At 38.2% G+C, this 17,088-nt stretch overlaps 12 protein-coding genes across 12 annotated transcripts; 1 reads left to right on the forward strand and 11 right to left on the reverse strand.

The window, feature by feature from the left end:
- Window positions 1-778: 778 nt before the first annotated feature.
- On the reverse strand, window positions 779-3,036 carry OCT59_015068 (uncharacterized protein; the record flags this gene model as incomplete). The annotated part of the gene is made up of 4 exons (XM_066139747.1): window positions 779-932; window positions 997-2,455; window positions 2,542-2,616; window positions 2,703-3,036. The coding sequence occupies 4 exons, from the start codon at window positions 3,034-3,036 to the stop codon at window positions 779-781; spliced, it is 2,022 nt and encodes a 673-aa protein (XP_066002594.1).
- Window positions 3,037-3,416: 380 nt separating this feature from the next.
- On the reverse strand, window positions 3,417-3,974 carry OCT59_015069 (uncharacterized protein; the record flags this gene model as incomplete). The annotated part of the gene is made up of 1 exon (XM_025331520.1): window positions 3,417-3,974. The coding sequence occupies one exon, from the start codon at window positions 3,972-3,974 to the stop codon at window positions 3,417-3,419; it is 558 nt and encodes a 185-aa protein (XP_025186557.1).
- Window positions 3,975-4,125: 151 nt separating this feature from the next.
- OCT59_015070 (uncharacterized protein) lies at window positions 4,126-5,580 on the reverse strand (the record flags this gene model as incomplete). Its single annotated transcript, XM_025331519.1, has 1 exon — window positions 4,126-5,580. One exon carries the CDS (start codon window positions 5,578-5,580, stop codon window positions 4,126-4,128), a length of 1,455 nt encoding a protein of 484 aa, XP_025186556.1.
- A 185-nt stretch (window positions 5,581-5,765) lies between these two features.
- Window positions 5,766-5,969, reverse strand: OCT59_015071 (uncharacterized protein; the record flags this gene model as incomplete). Its single annotated transcript, XM_025313815.2, has 1 exon — window positions 5,766-5,969. One exon carries the CDS (start codon window positions 5,967-5,969, stop codon window positions 5,766-5,768), a length of 204 nt encoding a protein of 67 aa, XP_025186555.2.
- A 2,339-nt stretch (window positions 5,970-8,308) lies between these two features.
- OCT59_015072 (uncharacterized protein) lies at window positions 8,309-8,932 on the forward strand (the record flags this gene model as incomplete). Its single annotated transcript, XM_066139749.1, has 1 exon — window positions 8,309-8,932. One exon carries the CDS (start codon window positions 8,309-8,311, stop codon window positions 8,930-8,932), a length of 624 nt encoding a protein of 207 aa, XP_066002595.1.
- Window positions 8,933-9,036: 104 nt separating this feature from the next.
- On the reverse strand, window positions 9,037-10,628 carry OCT59_015073 (uncharacterized protein; the record flags this gene model as incomplete). Its single annotated transcript, XM_066139750.1, has 2 exons — window positions 9,037-10,078; window positions 10,267-10,628. 2 exons carry the CDS (start codon window positions 10,626-10,628, stop codon window positions 9,037-9,039), a joined length of 1,404 nt encoding a protein of 467 aa, XP_066002596.1.
- A 61-nt stretch (window positions 10,629-10,689) lies between these two features.
- OCT59_015074 (uncharacterized protein) lies at window positions 10,690-11,145 on the reverse strand (the record flags this gene model as incomplete). The annotated part of the gene is made up of 1 exon (XM_066139751.1): window positions 10,690-11,145. One exon carries the CDS (start codon window positions 11,143-11,145, stop codon window positions 10,690-10,692), a length of 456 nt encoding a protein of 151 aa, XP_066002597.1.
- Window positions 11,146-11,282: 137 nt separating this feature from the next.
- Window positions 11,283-11,549, reverse strand: OCT59_015075 (uncharacterized protein; the record flags this gene model as incomplete). The annotated part of the gene is made up of 1 exon (XM_066139752.1): window positions 11,283-11,549. One exon carries the CDS (start codon window positions 11,547-11,549, stop codon window positions 11,283-11,285), a length of 267 nt encoding a protein of 88 aa, XP_066002598.1.
- Window positions 11,550-11,620: 71 nt separating this feature from the next.
- On the reverse strand, window positions 11,621-12,034 carry OCT59_015076 (uncharacterized protein; the record flags this gene model as incomplete). The annotated part of the gene is made up of 1 exon (XM_066139753.1): window positions 11,621-12,034. The coding sequence occupies one exon, from the start codon at window positions 12,032-12,034 to the stop codon at window positions 11,621-11,623; it is 414 nt and encodes a 137-aa protein (XP_066002599.1).
- Window positions 12,035-12,155: 121 nt separating this feature from the next.
- Window positions 12,156-13,298, reverse strand: OCT59_015077 (uncharacterized protein; the record flags this gene model as incomplete). Its single annotated transcript, XM_066139754.1, has 2 exons — window positions 12,156-12,479; window positions 12,585-13,298. 2 exons carry the CDS (start codon window positions 13,296-13,298, stop codon window positions 12,156-12,158), a joined length of 1,038 nt encoding a protein of 345 aa, XP_066002600.1.
- A 302-nt stretch (window positions 13,299-13,600) lies between these two features.
- On the reverse strand, window positions 13,601-14,095 carry OCT59_015078 (uncharacterized protein; the record flags this gene model as incomplete). Its single annotated transcript, XM_025324372.2, has 1 exon — window positions 13,601-14,095. One exon carries the CDS (start codon window positions 14,093-14,095, stop codon window positions 13,601-13,603), a length of 495 nt encoding a protein of 164 aa, XP_025186549.2.
- An 868-nt stretch (window positions 14,096-14,963) lies between these two features.
- On the reverse strand, window positions 14,964-15,719 carry OCT59_015079 (uncharacterized protein; the record flags this gene model as incomplete). Its single annotated transcript, XM_066139755.1, has 2 exons — window positions 14,964-15,448; window positions 15,545-15,719. The coding sequence occupies 2 exons, from the start codon at window positions 15,717-15,719 to the stop codon at window positions 14,964-14,966; spliced, it is 660 nt and encodes a 219-aa protein (XP_066002601.1).
- Between the last annotated feature and the right edge of the window lie 1,369 nt (window positions 15,720-17,088).

Genomic DNA, 17,088 nt, shown 5'->3' on the forward strand with positions numbered 1-17,088 from the left:
TTCTAGGGTTTCGATAAATCACGAGATGGTTGGCCGTAATCAGATTTCAGATTTTTTCTTTAGCCGGATAGCCTGAAAAATGATTACGAATAAAATGCACATGTTCGAGATGATCGGCTAATTTAGTCATATGGATTCTTATTCGAAATCTTATTGGGGAGAAGTGTGACATTAATGTCACAGCTAAACCAATGAAATCTGGCAAAGTTTTGGAACAGAGTTATGGGTTATGACAATTTATATGCTGAAATGAAAACCAGAAACTTTATGATTTTTGCTCTGAGAGCCGTGACATTAGTGTCACACTACTTTACAAATAAAAAATCAAAAATGGCCGTAGCCAGTCCTAAAAGGACCCTTTATTATCAAGAGTTACACAAAATACATGTAATAGATGTCCCCAATCTCATATGCGAAATAATGATTGCCGGCAAAAATATCCATACCCGAACATTGTTTTGTTAATATGATATTAGCGTGAACCAGGAAGAGACATGACGCAAAAATAAATGCAAATCAAGTTGAAAAAAAATCATGCGAATATATATATATATATGCGATTCACATGTCGCACAGCCCCTATTCTTCGGCACCGGCGACATTCTGACCAATGGTCGAACAATTTATTTCAATTTTTTTATTTGCAATATTGAAATAGATATAAGAATTCTGGATATATAACATTTCTCTATTACTAACTATATATGTTCATGCAATAATCATGCCTATATATTTGAGATTCACATATGCAGTGTATCGTAATCTCGTAACAATCTTATTAATCATTATCATCTTGAACAAAAGACATTCTTGACCCGAAAGACATTCCTGACCCGAAAGACATTCCTGATCCAGAAGAAATTCCTGATCCAGAAGAAATTCCTGATCCAGAAGGATTTCCTAATCCAGAAGGAATTCTATATGTATATCGGCTGAAGTAAATATGAACCAAGTCAATAAAATTATGCAAGTTTACTAAATGAGAGGAAAATATACCTTAAATAATCCGTCAACAACGTAGTAATCCAATAAAGATCGTGTTCTTTTTGTAGCAAGGCGCACGGTTCTGCTCCGATAGGCCACTGTATTTTCTTATTCATTGATGATGGATACTCATCCAACTTGTCCTTTCCACACCAATCGAAGTCAACGAGAACCGCCCGCTGACCATCATTTGTGTCGACAATAAGAACGTTTGGAGCGCGAAGATCTCCAAACACGAAATCCTTTTCATGTAGAAGGTCAATAGCCTTCTTCACATCTTCAATAATAGAAACGCAAGACTGAGGCTTGATCTCGTCCTTTAGGTATTTTTGGTCAAGTGGAATACCACAAATATATTCCATGATAACCATCTTAAATCCACCAAGAGCCTTTACTTCTTCATCATCACTGGAATATAGCAATTGTGGCGCGAGATTATGTTCTGCACAGATATTGTGCCCTTGAATATTATATTTGGAAGCAAATTTTACAACAATCAATTTTCCATCTGCTCTTTTAGCCTTCCAGATAGTTCTTGTATGATCATCCAACAGTCCGCATAAGTAGGTGAAGTGATGAACAATTTCTCCAATTTTATAATGTCGAATACAAGGAAAAAATCTCTGTTCGGTCTCAGTCTCCTCCTGTTTCAGATTGTGGTAAAATTCTCTGAGCTCTTTAATTGCAAGTAATAGCGAATAAAAAAGTCGAGAAATTCGTTTCACTTGATCAGAAACTCGTAAATTTATTGTGAGAGGAATGAAATCCGTCAATGGTTGAATGACTACTCTACTAAGAAAGACACCCCCGAGAATACAAAACCACGGACCAACCATACCGATAATGAAAGTTGGCACGCAACAAAAATCTCGGATTTGGTCAACCTTGGGAAGATAGGAATTATCACATGAGCACATGAGCAAATTAATTTGCACTGCATTAACCAAAGGATTAAAATATAAACGTACATTACTCTGGGACCAGTAGTCTCTATAATATATCGCTCCTTGGATTGTGGGATCATTTTTAGCCGTTCCAATCTCATTTTTCCCTTCCAATATCCCTAAGTAAGCGTTTATTAGGTTTACTTCAGTTACAATCATCCCATCACTCTTGCACTTTTGCTTTTTTTTCCCGTACTCAATTAACAACATTGTGCTAAATTTCTCTGAAAATTTCCCTCTTATAGCTTCATTACGCTCCTCCTCATCACCATAGCCATTCGTTGCTGCAAGAATAAGTTCTTCGGTCCAACTCAAAAAATCGGAAGGTATTTTTAGGTTTACATTACTAAAATCATCAAGGAATTTGCTAAAGACTTTATTGTAAAGAGTGATAGGAGGACCAGTGTTACACAATGGTCGACCGTTGAGGATTGGGTCCGTTTCTTGAGTTCTAAAGAAATTTTCAGGATTAGCTGCAACCGAGGGGCTATTCCCTTCAAGGCCACGTGCAACAGTCGTATGATACTCTGTGATGAGAGGAAAAGAGTAGTGAGAAAGCACAAAATATATTTTCGATAACATGATATCACTGAAAAGGATGAAAAAAAGTAACCTTCCAAAATCTTTCGCCGTTTTGCCGTGTCGAAATCTTCATCAGAAGGGGAGAGTGAATGAGCTCTTACGCAACCTGAAAATAATACAGCCATGAAAGAGGTATAAGGTTTACATTATTAGCAGAATGAAGCAATGAGTTTGTATAGCTGACTCGCTTACCAACAGTAGGAAGTTGCACTAGAATGTGTAGGCTTGTGTCATCTGGTTGCGTACTAAAATGATCACTAATTTTTTGTAAGTTGTTATTCATTTCCAGACCAACCCTAAATTCACCAGTTTTAAGCATCGCAACGTCATCCTCGTCTCTGGTACTTCCGAGGGGGATATCGACTCTAAACAATTTAAGATCCCTCGCCGACACGCTTTCACCAATATCATTCTTAATAGCTTTCTTAAGGGCACCAATATTCTTATTAATATCAATATCGACCGGTAAAGTTTTTTCGTAAGGATCTTCTCCAGCAACCAAGAAGTTTAGTGTTACAGAAGTCATGGCAGTTCGTTTTTATACTGGAAAAAATCGTAGTACGAATGGCTATGTAAGAAAATTGATTATCGCGAACGGTCTATATAAGAGAGGTTACCCCTACGGAGTACGGACACATCAGGAGTCAATTGTAACAATTGTAATATGATCACGTGTTAGTGCATTAAAGTAGGATCGACGCGTATTTATGTGTGTGCACGTGACGTTCCTGATGGGTTTGTAGGGGTTTTCATAAGAGATTAATGTCGTACAGATCGATGACTCATCAGTTGATCAGTTTACGCAACAGACTTCTAAAAAGTGCTAGAAACTTCGAGATCGTGCCGAGGTGATAAGCGTGAACGGTATGAGTGATGAAAAAAAGAAATACAAATGCAAGATTAGCTCTATGCTACGATTGCGAACTTGAATTTATTGCTTGAAGTGTTGCAGGTAAGACAATATTCCAACTTATCTTGAGAATAGAACTTCGCTAATTCAGGATCATAAGGGAGCCGATTCCCATTTTCGCAGTACCATGAGCCATGTAACCCATAATTCCCATGTTTTCCATCGCAAATAGGACATGGTGAGCTCCACGGCTGAAGTGATGTAAAATCATAATTATCAATCCCTCTGAGACTATTTCCGAATTTCAAGTATGGGAAGTGCTCTAAGACAGATTTGATAATTAATTCTGGATCAGGTTTGGCTTCAACAGTGATAGACCCTTTTTCTTCACATTGCTCACCGGAGGAGGGAAAAGATAAATTGGATACTTTGTTTTCTGGCTTTGAATTTATGAGGCGATCTTCTGATAATTGCCATGGCTCATACCCAGTTTCTTTTTTATATTTTTTGTATAAGCTGGACCGAATCCTATCTGTCAAAACACTTGGTAACCCAGTTAATTTGGCATGCCAATCCAGGTATTCAGGAGTTAATATTTTATTGGATTTGCTCATGTTTCCTTTTTTCTATGATCACAGATCAATTTAAATTCCCGGATAGAAAGCTGTCTAATATTTCTTATCATATTTCCAAAAAAAATAATTAGAGGCGGGATCATCTTTCGAAGTATCTATGATGTAAGAAAGGGTCAAAGGGGTAATGAGACTATGCAGTTAACTCAATTTCGCGCTGTTCACATTTAATAAAATAAGATCCGGATTTATACCTACCTTCTATGCTTTCCTCATCATCATGATCTAAACTGCATAACGGGCATGATGTCTCGCCAGTAATGCCATAATAATCGAAATTTTCACTACTAAATTCCCTACATAAATTAGGATATTGATCCAATGTCTTGTTTCTAAAATAGGATCGGTCATAAGTTGGCTTAGATTGGGATGTAGATAATACATTTGCCGATGTACTTACTCCCAAGGGATCCGCTTGTATCTCAGTCTTATTGGTTTTCAAAGTCACGTGTCTGTTCCAATTTGGAACGGAGTCTTCATCATCTGTATTAGTAGCTTTTTTGGGGAAATCATCTATAATGTCCTGGATCTGATTATCATATAAATTCGAGATGGCACTTGCGCTACAGCTAATTATTTGGATTCTATTTATTCCTATCCCATCAAACAATATATAGATTTTTTTAGCTCTGAAAGTTATTTTACGCAAGTTTACATCAGTAATGTCAGGAAGAAGGGGTTTGATTTCGCTGTACACCAATGTTCTTGCTGATTTGTCATCAACACCATTCTTAGACTTAACATCCCTGACTCGATCCTCATATGCTTTATAGTAACAATACCAGCATAAAATCTCCTTACGTCTAAGCTTCATTGCTACTCTAAATAGATCAACTATATTCTGTGCCGTAACTTCACTAGATCCTATCAGAATTGCTTCTAAAGAGAGTTCAGGAATCTGAATATCAAACGCCTTATTAATCTTACCATCACCAACTTCAGTGGAGGATAGCTCCCGCCTCAAATCTTGCTCCACTTTTTGATTATAAGGAATTTTTTGACACTCTGTCTCTGTGTTCTCAGAAGCCAGAACCTGTTTGTCCGCCATAGGTGATTTTACTGGCGATGTCCCAGCAGATGATTTGTTACTAGAGGTAACTGACTTACAGGCTGGAATCGATTCTTTGACTACCTGTTCTGGAAGAGTTACAAGTTCAGCACTAGTCATGGAGGGGTCCTCCTCACAGTGAGTCATGTCTGAAGTAACGGAGGATGAGTCTTTGGCATCCATCTCCTTTTCCTCCGATGTCTTGGCATCATCATTATTTCGCTGGTCTGTCACAGAGCTGGATAAATCAACATCTGATACGGTTTGCTCTACAAACCTCTTTGATATTGCTTCTTTATGTAGCTGATCATCCACTACCAAGGAACCCTGTTCCACTATCGCGAGTCTGGCCTCAAGCTCCGTATTTTTTTGCTCTAATTCCTCAACTCTAGCATCACGCCTGGCATTTTCCTCAATAATCTGCTTCAGCTTCGCATTCTCAGCCTCAACCTCTGCAAACTTCTTCCTGAGTTCGGAAATCTCAACTAAGAGCCTAGCATTTACCTCTCTTAATGAATCAATAGATTGTGCGTTTGACATGATTGATAACACTTGTTTAGTACACTAAATATTCAAATTAAATAATAAAAGATCACGTGTCCGTTCCAATTTGGAACGCAGGTCACTTTTGCCAAGAAAAAATTTTTTATTAATACATGCGAAAAATAAATACAAAGGATCGGGACTTTGCCCGTACATGACTCTATTGCTAATATACAAGAAAATTATTCCTTAATAAATTTTTTTGTCCTTGCTCTCTTACTATCCGGAGAATCATCAACTTCGACCCTATCCTTCAACAAGCCAACGATTACCCCCATAACCTTTTTAACACCACGGCGAAGTTCCGCATCATCTTTCATTATTTTCTCGTTAAGTGCTATGTGATAGTCGTCTTTCGAGCAATAGATCCTTTCCGGTATGTACATGAGGAAGTACCAGTCAGAGGCTAAACAAAAAAGGCACAAGTTAGTATATACGAATGATGGATAAAAAAATCACACAAAGGACTGAAAATCTCTACCCGTAGTCACGATCCCATAGAGATAGTCAAACTCATCATCGAATGCCACGGATGCTTTCCTTTTTCTCGTGTTTGTATGGTGAGAGCTTTCGAGTTGCATTATGTTCTGCATGAATCCCGCCACCAAATCCTTTTGTTTTCCCTCGGTTATGGCTATCAACTCCTCATTGATGACATCTATGACTTTCTTGATTACGTAATCGACTCGGCCAGATGCTTCTTCGCCTACGACTTCGAACTGGGGGTCCATGGTAATTCCTTTCTTAGTGATTCTTTTGGCGATATAGATGGATGCATATAATATTGGGGAAATATACTCGCAACGCACAGCCTCATTCCTACCAGTTGCAGAACCTATAATTCCCATCCTACGTTTTATCTCTGTTATACACTGCTCCAGCTCCTCGTCTTCATCGTCAATTTCCACAGGCTCTGGCTCAAAGGGCGGAATTTTTGTTATTTCATTGCTATCGATCCCATACTTGCGCAACACCTCACTCAACTCTTTCTTAGTCTTGTACGAGGAGAACGACCTCAACTTTTTCTCCTTGCACTCCTTAGCGAACTTCACGAGGGTCATAGAAGGTCCTCCTTTCATGCCATATTCTTGAAAATCTTGCTTGGTCATGTCAAGGAAGTTCGAACCATTAATCTCTTCCTCTTCTAAAATTTTGATAGCCGTCTCACTAAGACCTAAGCCCTGTCCCTGCAAAAATTCTATAAGCTTGGCCGTGTCATATTTTTTAATTTCGTCAGCCAGCGAGACCGTCTCATTTCCAGCAACAGAGATAGAAGTGGAAGCTGGAGTATAAGGTGTACTGGTTTCAGAAGACATAGTGTTACGTTTTTATAGGGATATTTGGCTCGGACAAAAAAATAGTGTTACTTTCCGGAGTAAGATAAAAATTTATTTCTGTTCGGAAAAGAAAATACTGGGCGTTAATATAGGTTTTTATGTAGCACAGGCATTGCATCATCGCACGTGACCCTTTCTCATATACGTTCGATAAAATAATACTTTATTTATGAAATAAAATAGTTGCCGATAGCCGGCCTACATTACATAAAAAATGAGACTATACTTCATGGCTCAGGCCTATCGCTAATGAAATATAGATAAAAAAATCTAATTATCTTTGCTTAGTACCTCCGGCACCCTTTCAGCGGGAGGGTACACGATAACATTGATTCCATTTTCACCACCAAAGATACGTTGGGGTTGTATAGGAAAATGAGTAAAAATGGTGTCTTGCGGTTCCATTCTTATTGCACCTTCTACTTCAAATTCACTGATGTTTCTTAAGCTGTTGATTATGACACTATCAGCTATAAATGCGACCCTATATAAAGCCAAATTGGCCGAATCTATATCTTGAAATCGATCTAGACGACGGGTTCTGATTGCCTCCGCGAGAGAAGAGACTCTATTGTTGTTAGCGTTAGATATCGTTACTTCGAAAATATCGTTCACTCCCTCGTCAGAAATGAGACAGTTGAGAGTAATATCCCCACCAGCGAGAAACTTGTCAAGCTTGTCAGGAGTCTTGGTCTTATCAGATTCCTTGGTCTTATCGGACATCTTGCTTTCCTAAATACAAGGTCCATAGTGAGAAAACTCGCTCCCATACATACATAACTTCTAGCATATACATACCTTATTTTGCGTTATTTTACGGGAATGTTTTTTGCGGAAAGTTGGCTGAACTTCCACATACCTCTACATGCTTTATATCTTGCTGGGAAAAAAGAGCGCCAAGCCGAAGTTAAGGAGATAAGAATAGTGATTAGCATTGTCGTATGATGCCAAGAGCTCTATGAAAGCACATGTAAACGGAATCCTCTTACCTTTTCACATGTAGATCTACCGGAAAGACATAGTTGGTTTTACGCCTGGCGATCTCGAAATTCCAAAGTCCTCAGCCTTTCATAACATATGCTTTTGCCGTCAGTATTTACTTTTACGGTAGGCAACTAGACCTCCCTTCACATTTTCTCACATTTGTTTGGGAAAAAATATAGGTACTGGTTAGTATGTTTTCTTTTTCGAATATATATGCAAAAAAAAATAATGTTTCACAGACTGACCGTGTGATCGGCCATTACATCATTGCACAGAAATCTATGGCCCAGCAAAATCTTCTTTCGAACGAAGTGATCCGGGTTGATGATCAGTATTCCGGACTCGGCCCTTAAGGCGCTTCGCTAAATTTTCCGCATTAAATATATTACTTTATTATAGCAATCATGGCAAATAATAATCCCGAAACGCTTGCTCAGTTTTATGGACTGTTTTTATATAAGAAGAAGGATATAATAGCTATTCAGGAGAAACTCGCTATTGGCCCTGGCAATGCAAATGAATTAGTAGTGCCTCCAGATTCCGAGCTCATGGGGAAAATACTTGCCGATTCTTACAAGCTGTTGTTAGAATTGGTAGGGGATTTAATTCCGATACAGGAGAAACTCAACATTGATGGTAATCCTGTTCTAGAAGTGGAACTTAGAAGGGATAAAGCCTCTTCGGATAAACCAATTAGATTATTTGATTTGCTTTTATACCTGGAAGAGGACATAATAGCAATTCAGAATGAACTCGGTATTATTGGTTATTCTAATCAAGAAAGGGCAGAAGAAATTGATGAGAATGTAAGAGCACAACCCCAAAAGCTTGAGGAATTTCACGGTCCCTTAGAAGATGATCCAGGTGTGATATTACCGAAATATGGTGAAATGTGGGTAAAGAAAATTATGTTTACTGGAGAGGGGCTTCCATTATTTCCGAAGCTCTCTCCTCAGCAATTGCACGAAATATTCGTCAAAAATTCAGCTAACACCGATCAGTGCCCATGTCTAGAACAGGTAAGCTAATCTATATTTTTTGTCGCACAATCTGACCGAAGGCGCTGTGCATGGCCCAGCAAATTCTTCTGAGCTGAAGATCACCGCTCCGGATTAGTAAGATCAGTAGAGTTTCACCATTCTGCTTGATCGTCGAGTAATGCTACCGAATAATTCCTTGGCGCTTGTCTGATTATAGCTATAGTGGAGTGATCGGCACCAGAGTCCACAGTCATAGATATATTGGAGTTATCAACACTATACCGGGTGTTATATAACCGACCACCACTCTGGAGCGATGGTCTAGCTAGAATACGGCGTTCACTCAATCTCCTTGATAATTCGTCGTTGATAAAATTTTTTAAGGATGCAACATCTCTTGGTGTATTATGTGGTATTCCCAGTTGCCTTGCGAGTTGATGGATCGGATCTAGGGGATGTACCCGAATCGGCACGAAATTCTCAACATGGATATTTGGACTAAGCGAGGAAACCAGCTGATCTACGACCTCTTTGCTAATATTATTACACCCTTCCAAATTGAGGTATTTTAAATTAAGACATGAACCAGCAATTTCTTTAATAGTTATATCAGTAATATTACAAAAGCTAAGGTCGAGTTGCTGGAGCCTTGGGCAAGAACGAATAACATTACAAATTGATGTTTCAGAATATTCTCTACGATTAGAGATATTTAGATATTCTAATCTATGGCATGACTTCACGATTCTCCATAGACCACTGCCATCTACTTCTCGAGTACTAAAGCCACCTGGTCGACCAATGCATAGATTGAGATACTTCAGATTCGGGTATGAACTCGCTATCAGTTCTAATGCTCTATTACTAAATGCTATGCTATTTATGAAACTCAAGTGGGTTATATTTGGGCATGAATGTACAATGCTTATGATTTTTTTATCTGAAAGTGAATGGTAGTATGATACTTCGAGATGAGTTACATTTGAGCAATAAACTGGCGTTTTCTTCCTCCGTACTAACTTTATGAATTTTTTCAATCGAGAGAGATCCTTTGCACGTTCTATCCTTATGAATTTATTTAATCGAGGGTGATCCTTTGCACAGTAATTTTTATAATCATTTGGAAGAGATTGTCCAGGATATAAGTCTTTCCCTCTCAATTCGATACGCTTCCACAGAATAGGGGCACCGCATCTGCACCACAATCGGGATACATATAGAGCGGGATAGAGGGATTTATCTATCAATAAGAAATGTAAAATCTGTTCTAATAGTTCTGGTAAATAAAAGATGCTTGATTGCGCCATACATAGTGCATGTTATATGTTGTATATTTAAACGAAAAAATAAAATTAGCCGAGCCTAGTTCACTGGTAAATTACTGCTCCAGACTAAGCCTTTCCACTATGTCATCTAACGCAAGTGCTTGTAACCCATCCAAACGAACTTTTAATATATCTTCAGGTGATAATTCTCTGAAGAATAGATTTTTAAGAAGCCATTCTGGATAGTCTTTGCTTAAATTCCACTCTTTCAGTTTCAAATAATATTCCTTTACCGTATAATTGCCTTGAACTATTCCCCAAAATAAAAATTTCAGTCTTTTGGATTGTTCATGATTCACTTCTCTTTCCCATATATCATTTATACTGCGAGAATTCTTTAGTTCCTGTTCTGGAAGATACTTTAGAATAAATGATATTATCTCCGGCGGAAGAAGATCAAGTAAATTGTCTGTATGCATTGTTTTATTTATATAGTTAGAATACTTTTCGATCGGAAAAAATAAGGCTAGTAATACACGATCACTCCGGACTATAGGTTGGACTGGAAAAATCAGTCATAGTTCGGATTTGACTATCAGATAATGTTGAAATATAGTCTACTTTTTCGAATGGGATCGTAAAATTATCATCTATAGTTAGTAATGAATTATGCATATCAAAATTTACACCATTTTCTTGTAACCATGGCATTCCCAATACTAAGTCAGGAAAATAATCAGGCCAATCTGGTCCAGCAACTATGAATTCACTGGGTGTGGTTTTATATTTCTCACCATCATTAAAGCCGATATGCAGATTGACCTTTCCTAATGTGGAATAGGATGTATCTGGAGTTACAATTCTATTGCTTTCACTGTGATATGTAATTCCTAATTCACCAATATGTTTTTGGCTAATGTAATTTACATCAGTGGACGTATCGATTGATGCCTTAACAAGGATATTTTCTTTGACTATACAATTCACAATAATCATTTTTATTATGGTATATAATATTCAAAATAAAAAATAAACCTCTATCATCGCTCTGGACTCCCATTTATCGGATAGCTAATTACCTTATTTTTATTATATGTATTTTTCTCCTGATCTTTCCTTTGGGCTTGACGCTTCTAGATCTGTTTCCGAATCCTTTGATGCTTAATCATCTTTACTATTTCATCAATATCAGAATCAGATGAACCAGATTCAGATGAGCTAGTCTCGGATGAGGAACTAGATTCAGTCGAACTACCAGATGACAAACTAGATTCGGATGAACTAGTCTCAGATGATGAGCCAGACTCGGATGAGTTTGATTCAGATGAACTACTCTCAGATGAAGTAGACTTGGGCGGGATATTGGTTAAGGCTGTTAGATGCTTTTGATCACTTTCCATTTTGATTATTTATATGCTAAACTTAATAACTTTGACTGAAAAAATATGCAAAGTGTCTGACTCGACCCACTTCAAACTACAATCTGCTTAACCTTTCTCGGTCGTGCCTTCCTTCGTTGCTTATGAGGGATATCCTCGCTCTTTCTTAACACAGCGCCTCTTGACCCTTTTTTACCAATAAGCGAGGGAACTATTTCATGAATTAAGTCGACCACAGTTTCCCTATCCACACATTCATCCAGATCTTCCACTACATATTCGTCCAGATTTTCCAATCCATCTTCTAAGGATCCTACATCTCTTTCCAGTCTTTTTACTGACTTTTTATACTCAGAATAGTAGTTATCCATTTTTTCATCCAGTGCCCCCATCTTTTCAGAAAGCGCACTATCCATATCTGCAATCCGCTTAGCAATTTTCTCATATCTGGACACTTCCTGCTCAATGGGTGTACTATCGGATGAGTGGTTTTGGTCGGTTACCATTTTTACGATACTTTATATATGCTATATCTTGCCTGGGCGAAAAAATAAAATTAATAAATGATACCAGGGGTTACCGAAGGTAACGCTCTTCCGATCCTAATCATCTAACCCTTATATGTGATTAGTTTTCGTCAAAGAACTCGAATGCTTTTGCCTGATCATAAGGTACCCCACGGGGCCTGTAATTGACTATAGTATAGTTTTTTGCAGGGGAGACATGGTTGTCTGCACTGTGGCGAAGTGCTTCACTAGCGATAGTCATAGCCTCTGATAAATTCTTTGAACCATGCGATACAACTGCAAATACCGCCCCTAATTTGCGCAAAGAACTAGGGAGTAGCGGTTTACCTATTTCAGGGAGAAATTCATCTTTTTTTAGGAATGTATTGAACCATAATACGCCTGGCTTTCCTGGGTCTCGTAACTGTCCAGAAGAAATTGCTTCCTGAATCCATATAAGCAATTGCTTCGCCCGTTCCTCATTCTTCTCTAGTGATCTAAATACTCGAGGAATGTCTTATTGATCTCGATTTTTCCTATACCCAGTTACGTTTCCATTGAATATGTGCAAGTCTTTAATTTCGCCAGGGCGAATACAAAGCATTATTATTACATCGGCTAGGGCTTGTTTATCGGGTATATTTGACACAACATATGAATCCAGTCTTTCCTTAACCGATTCTAATGAGAAGTGGTCTGGATAATAGATCCCTTCATTCTCACGTAACAATCTATTCTCCTTTTGAATTTTATTAGCCGAACAAGTTATGTCTGGAATAAATGTAGCCGAGATAATTTTTTTTGAGGCTCCGAGGGCTTTCAGTTCTCTTCGAAGTCTAGTGAGGCGTGATAGGCCAGCGCTGGCATTAGAGGCCATTCCAGATAAGGCCTTGGCTATAACTTCTACCTCTTTTTCGCTAATATTATCTCGGATAATACGCTCGGCCAAATCTCTAATAGTCTCTTTCAGTGAAATTTGACACACATTCACTGTTCCCTTTTCTGGTTCTATTTCCTGAGTGGTATCAGGAGTATTGGAAACGGCTCCTTCTTTTTTCCGACCAGCCGTCTGCTTAGGAATTAATGCAAATACCTGTTTTTCGCTAAAGTTGTATCCTTTCTTGAAACGACATTGTGCCTGATCCCTCTTAGTTTTATCCGTCAAAAGGATGTCTAACGCCAGTGCGTGTCGACTAAGCTCTTCGATACTCATCTCGTTATTGAGCTCGTTTTCTGTTACATATCTAGTAGCGATGCCAGCCATGTTATTATTTGGTAATATGTAGGATATTTGGTTATACCTAGGTTGTTTGGTATATACTATGCGGAGAAAGTTCAATTCGAAAAAATAAATAATTGTTCTGACATCCATGGTCGGTGAAAACTATCGGAAGGTTAGGGAAAGGGAAAAGAATATTATAACTTATGCAGAGGCCACGAGCTCTGGCCGAGATATGTTTTATATATATTTGAAAATTGCGGGTAGATGGGATATGCGAAAAAAATACATAGTCATGGAACCCCCATTCCAAGGCTATGAACGAATTGTCTGTATCGATTCACATTTTAGTAAAGTGCACGCGCTAGAGCTAATATATGTTCCGGTCCTAAAACATTTGTCTTGGTGAATGCATCATATAAAGCACTTGGCCTATACTTTGAAGGAGCTAAATTCGGGTGATGGAGGAATTTCATGAGTACGTTATTCCTCCAAGCTTTCGTCTCTTCACGCTCCCAGCATAATTTTAATAGTTGACATAAAGTAAAATCGTGCCAATTAGCTTTGAGTAAAATCTGCAATAGGCTTATTTTTTCGTTAACCACTGCTAGTAAACTTCTTTCCGATACAATGTTCCAGACACGATATGAAATGAAAGAAAGATATCTTCTTAATATCGGCAATTCATGTAAAAGCGGGATTAAAAGCCTTTCTTCTTTCCAATGCATATAACCATCACATAATATTTTACGATACGCTGGCCCATTTATAATGATCATGCGATTAGATTTGGGATTGTAGATTTTTTTGTGGGCTTCTGTCGGCTGGTCTAATGTATCCATAGCGTTAGTATAAAAAGATAATTTATCTTATTAAAATACCGATTAATTTAAATACATATTTATTATAAAATTAAAAGTGAAAGAGGGTCTTATATCCTAAAATACTTTCATGGCTCGCTTTACTTGCGCACATATCAAGAAGGATAACACTATTTGTGGAAATAAGTGCTGTGACCCCACCGGGTGTTATAGGCACTGGAAATTGTATGAAAAAAATCAGAAAAAAAAACCCTGCCTTTTTAGTGGTTGTGGATATCATACTGATAATGATTCAGGGTATTGCTCCAGCCACTCTGCTAAGATTTATTCGCACAATTACCGGATGAGGCAGAAAGTAAGTCTGAGGGTCTTCAACCCGAAATCCCTGAAGCTCCAATTTCCGAGTCGTATGATCGTAGTGCTTTGATCCATGAATACTTATTTCCCGTTTCTTCACAACTATTTGCGGATTCGATCCGGGTCGAAGTACTAGGTGATAGGGTTGTAATTAGAGGCTCAGCTCCAGAGCCACCCAGAATCTATGAAGCTCCAGTTTCTGAGTCGGATGATGAGGATATGGGTATTGGCCTATTTGGGGATTAGTGGTTAGCTCGGCCCTTAAGGCACTTCGTTAAATTTGGAGCATTAGGAATCATCTCTGAATTATCTGCCGGAAAATAAGCAAAAAATATTATTTCATTTATATCATTAAGTCGAATAGTGCTATTTTTTAGTATATAAATAAAGCGTATCAGGCATATTTCTTGGAAAGGGGGGCTTCTTCGGAATTATTATATAAAATATTGGAAGAAGCCCCATCTCGATGGTATGTATGATTCGAATCTGTGAAGCTTGGTATTATATTCACACTGCTTTTATAACAGTCTGTCTACGCGATATCAAATAAGTTTTGAATATCTTTCGCAATTAGTATAGTATTCACATTAGAACTGGGAGTATCTTTGGTTTGTTTTCCCTCAAAAAAATTTTCCATTAATAATTCATCGGGTGGAAGTTTACTATATCCATACCGAGTATCTTCACCATTTTCCCAATAAATTTCTTTCCCTGTTTGGTATGGTGGTAACTCAGGAGAGTCATTATTATCGAATGATCCAACTAGATGGTAATGTCTGCTATGTTTATCCATAGCCTTAAATTTTAACCCATAAGTTGCGTGTAGTGCCGAATTTAGCAAACCAAGTTTCGCTCGAATTGTTTTTAATCCCGATTTTTTAGCACTACGTGATGCATCTGTATTATCAAATACTCGAGCCATTTTAAGTACTAAATCCTGGAGATATGATATCGACTCAGAGGATTCCATGCGTGTTTTAACATCACTAGCTTTATAACGTGTCCTATCGTCAATATCTTTAACGGGTGTACAATTCCTTAATAACTCCAAGCAGATACTATGTCTCTCAGCTCAGCTCACGGTTGTGAGTCTATCCTCTCTGTAATCTTTACGGGTAATAGCCTCAACAGCCGTCTCATTATCAGTGCCAGCATCTCGTAATTGCCTATAAGCTCTAAACCATTTCATATGATTAAAATTTCCATATTTCGAGATGAATTCTTCAGTCAATGATTCGGGTGGGATCTCATAACATTCTACAATATGATGCCTGTCTAAAGAGTGCATCTCTTCTAAAGTCTTCCTTGGTTTATTCTCCAATAATTCGGCAGTCTCACGATCGACAATAGTAGCATTAGATACATCTGCTATCTCCTCCGCTTTAATGGTAGAGGAACGTGCCTTCACTGTTTGGGATAATGACATCGTAGTATCTTCAGGTTTAGGAATGAGTTCGATGACAGAAATTACCATACCCGCATTTCGGAGAAAATCAACCATCCTCCAACCAAATAAGTGCTGGGAACGGAATCTTTCCAACATATAGGCCGTCCATAAACGAACAGTTGGTACGTCTTTATTCCAGATGATAGAATCTATATCTGGAAATATTCCTCTATTCTGAAGTTCCCGGGGGAGACATTCCCGTTTGGCATTCAACAACCATTGGAATAAACCTTTCTCTGTGATGGGGACGTTAGAAGATCTCTGCTCAATATGACATATATAATCCTTAATATACCGCATGCGAAATAACATCTGATTCGTCCCGGCATTTGTTTCTATGTAGCTATTAAAAAGACAGAATGCCCGTCTGAACTTAGGATTAGTGCAGGATACTCCTATTTTTAAAGTGCTTGTATAGGCAACTAAGTCTACGTCTTTCCACGACTCTTCCACGTTGCTGAAGTCATGAGCCTTTTCTACCGGATCAGACTTGCCGTGGTATTCCTTGATCCGTAATTCTGGAAAATCAGTCTTGAGAGCACGAACTATTCCTTGCACATCTTTTCTAAGGTGACAGATGAGCGATACGCTTGTCCGATTCTCAAAAGGTAATAAAGACATTTGCTTAGCCCATTCCCAAAGTTCAGCTAATACTGTTTCTTTATTAGGAGCCAAGCGGAATGTCTTACCTTTCTGAGGCTGGTAAGTATTGTGGATAATAGAGAGAGGTATATTCTTACGAAGGGCCTTAATCCATTCAATGTTAAGGTCAGTTAGGTCATTATCCATTACAATAATGCGCCTCGCGTCTTGGATCAATTTATATAACTTCTCTATCGATTGACCTGCCAGATGACTTTGTGCTTGAGCAATTATAGACACTATTTCATCAAGCCACAAGTCATATTGGATTGGAAGACATTTGCATTTTTTATTACATTTGCAATTATTTGTAATCCGATGTAAGCTTTCTATCTTACACACTACCCTCTTATGATCAGGTAGATTTATATTACCATCGATATCACAATATGATTTGAGATTAAGTCTGGTAGTAACTGCATTCGAATAGGAGTGGCGCGTGGATAATACTAGCAAATTCACGTCATCAGATATAGTAAGATGCTCTAGAACATATGTTTTTCCTGTCTCCCAAGGTGATCCAACATAGATATCGCCTTCATTGGGTAATGGTCTTACATATCTCTCC

This window comes from Rhizophagus irregularis, chromosome 23, assembly GCF_026210795.1.
Source record: "Rhizophagus irregularis chromosome 23, complete sequence".
In the NCBI taxonomy this organism is placed as follows: Eukaryota; Fungi; Glomeromycota; class Glomeromycetes; order Glomerales; family Glomeraceae; genus Rhizophagus; species Rhizophagus irregularis.